Genomic DNA, 9302 nt, shown 5'->3' with positions numbered 1-9302 from the left:
ATGCTTCTCCAAAGAAATGTATTTTGCTAGCTTGCACACAAGAGGTTGCTAAAGTATGTGGCTAGTTTGAAATGCAGATTCAAACATTATTTTCTGCTTATTATTAATTCTTTCAGTAGAAGTTGTCTTTGATAGTGATTGTTTACAATGCAAGTAACTTGTTATAATTTGACCTACTTAATCCTGTCATTCTAATGCCTTTGAGGTTAAAACTGTTCACTGAAATAATGTCTTATCTCAATGACTGCAGTGTATGGATATTCTACTTCAAGAATCTGTTGCATATAGATTACCTGAGACAAACTTAATACTCAATATATGAATTAAGGATCCGGCTGCACATATTATAATTGCTCAAAAATCAAAGTCAAGTTTACATGCTTGATTTCTGTTCAAAGTAACTAGAGCCTAGAGGTTCAGTGAAGTTTCTTTCTTTTCGCATGTTTGCAATTGTGGTACTTTTAGTCCACATTAGTATAACCGAACCTGCAGCAACAAAGAAGATGTCAAAATGTAAACCGTTAATTCAAGATGAACAAATTTCATGCATTCCATGACATTTAGCTCTTGGTGAACAAATTCCTCAAATGGTAGAAGCCTAAGAATTCACTTGTAGTATAGGAAAAGTGTTGCTATAGTTACTATCTGAATATTGAAAACCTATTTTATCGAGAGGGTTCAGAAGCAAGAAAATCCAAAGACAAGTTAAGGAAGCAGAAAAAAGCTCCCAAAAAGCATTCAGAGTTTAGCCGGCATTTGCGACTCTATGAATTCAGATTCAACTCAGAAGCAAGATGTTTCCAAAAGAAAATAAAGTGGGCTAAAACAGAACTCCGAAGAAGCTATCAAGATAACCTGGCTATTATGAACGTTTAATACAATATTTTTTCCTTCAGCATTTATAATCAGTGAGGAAGGAGTTAGAACCCCTGAAGTTCTTTGTTAGAAGAATTCAATAGTTATTTTAAGGAATTTCATTTTAACAAAGTGATGATTCAATGTTAATAGTGTAAGATCACTAATTGCTCATGACGGGTTATGATATGTGATGATAATCCCTAGACATTTTTTTTTCACTCTCATTCTGAATTTTCTTCCACAAATCAATAGAGTGGAATGATGTCACATGCAATTTTATCAATACTTGAGAGTCTAAGGTAGTTGAAGCACTTAATGTTCTTGAACTCAATGGAGGAGCAAGGTAAACAGTGGTAGCAAGTGCAATAAGGAAGATTATGTACAATAATACTATGGAGTCTGCCCACTAGAATACAGGTAAGAACTTTACATCATCTATTGGACTTGCCAAGCCCATGGAAATAAAGAAATTAAAATATCAATGATATCAGATTTTCACCATCTATGATTTTGATCAATGTTGAATTTCTGGATCAGATTGTGTTAGTTCTTGTAAACATTTCAGATCACATTCCGTGATCCATCTTCAGGATAGTAGAGAGTTACTTCTGTGATCCATCATCAGAATAGTAGAGAGTTACTTCTAACTCTCTACTATCCTGATGATGGATCACGGAGTGTGATCCGAAACATTTACAAGAAGTAACACACAATCAGTGATCAAAAATAAAATATTATGGGACTATAACTTGGGGACAAATTAGGTATACAAGTATTTAGAGCATCTCAATCCCAAAGTTATGGAGAAAGGAGACAGAACTGAGACCGAAGTGAAGTTATTGTCAATATGGATAAGATATCTGGAAAGGGCGTGAACTTGCTTCCATTTATAAACATTTTGACCATTTTGATAAAATGCTAAAAAATTTCACTGAACCAATTATTATAGATCTTCGTGAGTCGTGACATAACTATGGTGCCTTGCTTTCTCTTTTCATTTCTGTAAGATTGATTAGGCGCTACAGGTTGTTAATATGGATTCCATGCAAATTTATGGAAGTACAGGAAAACATGTTTTTGGTGTTGTTACTAAAATGAAATTTCAAACCACTGGTGCTAGAACCTGACACGTTTGATTTAGGAGATATCAGAGGAACATATCGCTTATAAAACTGATTATGTCAGTAAGTTTGCCATTCAAGTTACTAGATTTACACTCCTTGACTTTTAGTTTACTTTGTTTAGCACAATATTACGTTGTTAGCTTTGATTATTGTCCATCTATTACCGAAGCTTTTGCAAGGATATGGGGAAGAGAGCCATATAAATGACACTGCATCTTCTGACTCTGCCCTGTTTCGATTCATAAGCCTTTTTAAGTCCAGAATTGATGTTTTCCCCAGCTTTAAACATTATGATTGTCGAGTGATCAAATATCAAAAGAGATCGGATTTCCTTGAATGTTGAAAGGAAAGTTGCGATTTCCATGATGTAGCTAAGGTAGAAGGTTATTTGAACAGAATGTTTTTAGCCTTAACAAGAAATGTGAGAATTCAATAGCTTGTTGGTTTTGAAGTCGAATCTTTCTTTTAGACTACTAAAGATAATCCAAAGGAGGTTAGAAACAGGGATTGATATAAGCATATGGATAACCCATAAGAAAATGTCAAGAAAAACAGAAGAAAAAACAAAATTTTGAACTCATCTCAAGAAATCTTACTTAAGCCTCCTGTAAAATTGGCATTCAAATACTAAACGTTATACTTCTCATCACTTAAGAACATTCAAGAACAGGCAGAACTCTTACCCCTAATGTGACAAGTGTTACAAGGTTTGCCACAATAACCATCGCAGCTAGACCATACATCCAATCAGTGACTTTGGCATCAGGATTAATCTGCAACAAGCAATCCCATATATAATCAGGGCCTACTTGTACCAGGCATTAGTAGCATCGGTGAATGGTACTGGTGCACTCAACAATAGAAATCCCAACAATCAAATATGAGAGCATTAATTAACAAATTGACTGAAAAGAAACAGAACTACACAACACTAGCCTTATCACGATAAATGTTGAATAAAAGATACGAGACAACAGGGAATGCCAGAACTGCAGGTGCAAGCCACTGTGGTGCTTTAGAAGCAGACTGCACTATCTCACTTGACATTGAATCTGCTGCATATGCATCCTCCAAGAACAAAACAATACTTGATATGCTTGTTATCCCTGCAATGGAGACTGTTATAGATTGTTTAGGATTTACTGAATATGTCCTGAATACCCTTTTGGATAAAGAATGTTGCATTGAAAGGGCTCTGCTAAAAGTTTTCCGTGAGCAAGGCCATCTAATACCCAATTGCAGATTTGTGGAGGTTTTAGATGAAAGGGAGAATTTGGGTTTGATAGATAGAAGTAGCTCCATTTCCATTTGAATTAGCAACAGGGAACTCGGTCCGTTACTGTAAGTACGAAGGGAGCATTATAGAGTGAAAAAGAAATAAGCTTGGACTTTGGACTTTGAATATACAAGATAAGTAGATCAGGGCAGCGCGTGTCTTCTCAATATTATTCGCTGATTTGGATAGCTCTGGTCCATACAACTTAAAAAAATTGAAACACATCTTCAAAAATATCCTTTTTGCCATTTTATTATTTCCAAGATACTTACATCCAAGTTGCTCCTCTTAAAGGATAGTGCAGCGACTATCTAAGATAGAATGTGTAAGATATTTTGGGATTGAATTCTATAATAACATTTTCCTTCAATATCTTTTATTTTGTGCATGGGTTAAAAGGTGCAAAGTTATGTTGATAGTAAAATATATTTTGGATGTTTGTATATTAAATTGTTTAAAAATTAATTAAGAAACAATTATGTTTATAAATAGACTTGAATACTACATTCAATATTTTTTAATTATTTCATTTTTTTATCCTTAACATTCATACATATGACTATTGTAATATTTTTTTAATACTCTCTACATAACCCAATATGATTAGGCTAAGTTGAACTACGAATCAGCTAGCATTCTATTGCTATTTTATTAAGTTTGCAAGGAATAAGGAACATAACATTACAAAAATAACTATTGTGTCGATTTCTCATGCAATAAAAGATTTATTTTACCTTAGAAAACAGTAAAGAAGCTCTAATAATTTTTAATGCTATCTACACAACCCAATATGATTTAGCTAAGTTTAACTACAAATTGGCTAGTACTCTATTGATATTTTATTAAATTTGCAAGGATTGAGGAACACAACATTACAAAAATAACTGTTGTATCAATTTCTCATGCAATAAAAGATTTATTTTACCTTAGAAAACATGAAAGAAGCTCTAATGACACATGAAGTTTGTAAACCGGATTGAAAATTTCTAGCGAGGACATGGTAGACAAGCTAAAACTTCCGCAAAATCAACTTAGTGATCACCTACACAAAATACAATCACTTTCAAGCTTAGATCTCTAATGAGGTATAAATTTTTTCCTATTTAAAATTCAATGATATCACTTCTCTCATTTAGACATACTAATATCATAGAGCATAATATTAATTTTCTTGATGCATTTTTTAGTACTAATCTATGCTGTATTGGACATTTGAACTTGATACTGATACAATTTTGTGATGAAAGAAGTGTGAAGTGTCAAAGATGGGAGAAGCCTAAAATCATAGATTCAAAGATGGGAGAAGACATTAGATAATAGATCCATTTATATGCTAGATTGTGATGAGTTTTATTGTCCATAGGGGTTGGAGTTTCAAGAAGATGTCAATATGGGGCTAGCTTATGAGCTCCCAACCTGTGACTTTCCCATTTGAGGGAGACAATGATTAATGTAAACATCAATATTCAAGACCTTAATATTAGACTTACCCATGTTTGACTATTTGCTTCATCCCAATGATGAATCACGTAGTATTATCTGAAATGTTGATGATATACACACAACTCAAAACCAAAAATGAGAAAAGCAAATAATATGGACTGTGGAAATTACATGAGTTCAATCATAATATGGCTTCTAAAACAATTTCATACGAAAGGATTAGAGAGTCGTTGTGCTCACCATTGTAAATATTTGTTGAATTTCTTTGAATCTCACTTCTGTTGGATCGTAAGGACCAACTACCAAGATCTATTCTTGCTTGTTTAAATATATCTCAAACATTAAGAAACACTTTAGGAATAGCCACATATACTAGAAGATTTAGAACTATTCTTAATATTATATGCTATGAATAATTTTTTTTAATACAATATTTGTTGTGTAATGCTTGTAATGAAATAGTTTAATTATTTATTTATATTTATATTTTATTTTATTTCATTTAAATAGTGTAAATCAAATCCCTATATAATAGTTAATCAATTTTATTATCTATATTTTCAAAATTAAAAATAAATATTATGAAAATTTATATATATTTATATAGAAAAATCACTTTATTTACAAGATTATCAATATTAAATTAAAATTTTTATTTAAAATAGATATTTATTTTTTAAATATAAAGAAATCTAAAAAAAGCCTATAAAATCTATCATGCCTATATATTTGCTCCTATAACAATTTTTTTCAACCAATCATATTGTAGATAAATAATTTCCAATTTAAAAATATAAATCTTAACTTTATAAAAACCAATTTTATTTTGAAAATAAAAATAATAATCATTTTGATTGGTGCAAAAAACCGATTAAATAAGCTTAAGTGAATGCAATAGTATTACGTACAACTAGTACTAATAACAAATAAAAAATAAAAGTTAGATCAATCTCTTAAAATAAATAATACGATTCAAATATAATAACATTATTGCCACCGATGACAGTATTTTTGAAAAACAAAGTGAACGACATTCTTGCCTTGATATTAATGTTGTCACAAGGATTTACACCCAATGCAAGCTTGAATTTCTTGCAATCCCATGACACATTGGACTACTCTCAGGTTGTGGGTATCCTATTGGGAGACTAGACCTCCAGATTATAGGCCGACCTTCCTATTTGATCACCTAAAACTAACTAAAATATCACTGGAAAAGGGAGAGGAAGATATGTAGTAAACTGAAAAATAAACTATTAAGGTGATCCACCAATGATAAAGACCTGCAAACCGCTTACAAATCCACACAATAACCAACTAATGAAACTATTTAAACTCACAATTCAAACATACATGTCTGCATAAACGATTCTCATGAAAGGCTAGCTTACTGATGTTCACAAAAAGAAGAACAATAATGTTCTCACAATTTTGATATAACAGAATCACATACACAATCAAAGACCCGCACTATAACATGTATTTTAGCACTAAGCATCTGAAGAAATTGAGATAAAATGAAGGATCCTATAAAAGAATCACAAAATTTTAATCAAAATGCTTACAATCATAACACTTAGACCAAAGTATTTAAAGAGGAACTCAACTTCTTTATTGAAAACAAGGAACTTTCTGCATTACAAATCTGGAAAAACTCATAAGAAATGAGTTACAGGAGCATGAAAATCAGCTGCTACACAAAATGCCAACTCCAAAACTCTAGAAAAAATGAGTGAGCAAAGAAGACATACAAAAAATGCTTTCCAAAATTCAAATTCAAAATTTGGCTCCAAACTGATGACCTCTAAGCCCTTCCTCGAATCATGTAGCTAACTGAAAGATAACTCCCCTCAAAGTGCTCAAGGAGTTGGCAAAATGAAACCAAAGTCCTTGGGCGAATACAATTGAAAATCCCTAAAAATTAGGGGTAGAACTAGAAGAATCAAGGAGTTAAGTGTTTTAAAACACTTCTTGACCGATCCTTTATCAACTAGGACTCTTTGACTGAAGTGAAACTTACAATTAGATGACAAAATCCCTAATTTTTCTCCTAATCTTGACCAAATCACCTCAGTTACCTCCTAGACTCTTGCAAACTCAAAAGGTAACTAACTCTTTCATTTGACTTATGCTTTTGAAAACCCCATTTGACACTTTAACTCCTATATTCTTGCATTTCAAATATTATTTACTTGAAGTGATTTATATCATCACTTAAGTAAATATTTACAAGTTTTATAAATCAAATGCATAAAATAAAGAGGTTTCTAAGAGTGACCCTAAAAAGGTTTATTTTTCTTATTTCTTTACGTGTTAATCAAACACTTAAAGTAAGAATAGAAACCACGACATAAAAGTAAAGCCCTTTGTAAAAACAAAGGGAACTTTCCTTCTCATGGGTTACATTAGGGTTTTCAACCCTAAAGAAAAAAGGCAAAACAGTGAAACAATTCATCTTTTTCATATGCATCTTTTCTGCTAACCTTGGAGGGCACCGCCAAAGAAACCCTAGGTCACCTTGGATACAGTCTACTCTACGTCCTTGGAGATTTGCTGAAATTGAATCACAAGGAATGCTAAAGATTTTTCTGCAGGGAATTGCAAGGTAAATTCATCCTCGATATTCGGCTCCTTATCTTCACATATTGTATAATATCTTTTTCCTCTTTCTATCCATGATTGTGGAATATACAGGCACAATGATCTTGATGACCTGCAATCTTGTGGCTCTTCTATTATGAAAGGTTTATGACTATTCATGATTAGATGTGTCATTTACGCATACAAAGGTATTGTGATCATTGTTAGACTTCTCATAACTCTTTCACATGTACATGGTCTTGATGCCCTTTCACTGTGACACTGTACTTTCTCATTTTGACAGTGGATTCTTCAATGATTTCATTTTGAGCCTCATGACCCATGCCAATGGTTACCACAATATGTTTGACTATCTTTTCTTCTATTGCAGCATTCTATCGAATCTTCCCTGCTTGAATGGTTTTCACTCTGACGATCTAACAGGCCCAGAAGACTCCTTCCCTGTGTCCTTTGATCATCGATATTTTCTGAATTGTTTACTGTTATTGATGCTATGAGGAGCTGTACATTGACACTGCAAATTGTTCTTTTTACTTGTAAAGACTTCCACCCATCATTGATATTGACTCTTGAAATAGTCACATTCAAACCTGTTTTCACTAGAGCCATGAATTCTAGTAGTCACAAGGCTGTGCATGAACTTGCTTGTGATATCAAATTGCAATCACTATGTCTTTATTTTCTGAGATTACTGCTACATATTTGTTCTTTGCATTGGATTTCTCATGTTCTTGCCACAAAAGCTTATTCACGACTTTACTTGGCCTATATTGTTCTATCAATGACCTTTTGACTGTAATTATCTGGTTTAGTATTGCCGGGTACTATGTAATGGCTGTCTTTGGGACTGTATTCCTATTCATTTCTTTGTGACTGTCTTTTAGCTTATTTGCTGCTACGTGCTACTATTTGAGCTATGTTCTACTATATGGCTTACTGTCCATATGTCGATTTAGGAGCTTGTAACATGGTGACTATAGTTTGATGCACTTTGGAGCTGCTACAGTGATCAAGACTTAAACACTACCCTTTTGATAGTCTCAAAGTTTCTCCTTGAATAGCAAGTAACTCTTATATGAATACCTCATGATTACTATCTATTGCCTATTTGTTATTTGAGACACTTATTGCTATGATGTTCTCACCGCATGTAAAGGATTCAAAACTTATGACCCCCCCCCTTTTTTTTACCATGAGTAGACCTTCAACATTATCTATGAAACTAATAGAGAATAAGATAGAATGAAAACACCAATATGGGATTTAATTGATTGCTGTTCTGACAGGATTTTATGCACTTCTTAGAGGGCTAACATCCCTGTGATTGTTGTTAATCCCACATGACTATGCTTTGTCAACATATCACTGTATCATGCATTTGCTGTTGTACATTGTGCAAGTGACTGTCTTCATTGACTATGCTTCTTCATTATGGTTGGGTCTGCATTTTGGTTGCAAATGGTAATTGTCTCTTCACCAAATGCTCCATAATATACATATAAGTTGTCCTTATTCAATGTTTTCTTGAGTCCTTTTCATGTGAGTAGGCTACTACAACATTATGACACCTCAACTTCTCTAAGATTATTGTTATTGATCTCTGATATGATGATTATGATTATGCTAACTTTTGATGCTTCTGGCATACTCTCCAATGGATATTTGGTATCTTATCTTGTCATTGCCCTTCTTAAAGGATTGCTCATTGTGATTATATGCTGCCCATATTAAAAACAGTGTCTATCCTCTTAGCATACATCTTTGTATGAAGTCAACTATCTTGTGACTGTTACTTCATTATCTTGGAATGGAGCTATTCTTTCTTCAATTCCCTAACTGAGATTTGTGACCCCTATTATCATGACTCTTTGTTCAGGTTTGTCTTTGAATGAATCTTTATCTTGTCACTATTTCTCCTTCCACTGTTGGATCCTCTGAGACATTAATGGCTGATTTTTGAGCTGTCAAACTTGTATCTTCCATGGTATTATTCACTGTGT

The 9302-nt window shown here is 32.9% G+C and overlaps 1 protein-coding gene and 1 long non-coding RNA gene across 2 annotated transcripts; one reads left to right on the top strand and one right to left on the bottom strand.

Moving 5' to 3' along the window:
* Positions 1–319: 319 nt before the first annotated feature.
* Positions 320–3386, bottom strand: LOC131033974 (uncharacterized). Its single transcript, XM_057965300.2, has 3 exons — positions 2919–3386; positions 2666–2755; positions 320–486 (listed from the first exon to the last, which is right to left on the bottom strand). The coding sequence occupies exons 1-3, from the start codon at positions 3288–3290 to the stop codon at positions 472–474; spliced, it is 477 nt and encodes a 158-aa protein (XP_057821283.2). The 5' UTR covers positions 3291–3386; the 3' UTR covers positions 320–471.
* Positions 3387–7069: 3683 nt separating this feature from the next.
* LOC131033975 (uncharacterized) lies at positions 7070–8400 on the top strand. Its single transcript, XR_009103725.2, has 3 exons — positions 7070–7306; positions 7396–7490; positions 7673–8400. It is a non-coding gene; the product is annotated as an uncharacterized LOC131033975 (long non-coding RNA).
* Positions 8401–9302: the final 902 nt, after the last annotated feature.

Source organism: Cryptomeria japonica, chromosome 7, assembly GCF_030272615.1.
Source record: "Cryptomeria japonica chromosome 7, Sugi_1.0, whole genome shotgun sequence".
Classification (NCBI taxonomy): domain Eukaryota; kingdom Viridiplantae; phylum Streptophyta; class Pinopsida; order Cupressales; family Cupressaceae; genus Cryptomeria; species Cryptomeria japonica.
The sequence above is the reverse complement of the archived record's forward strand: the minus strand, read 5'-3'. Positions and strand labels throughout refer to the sequence as shown.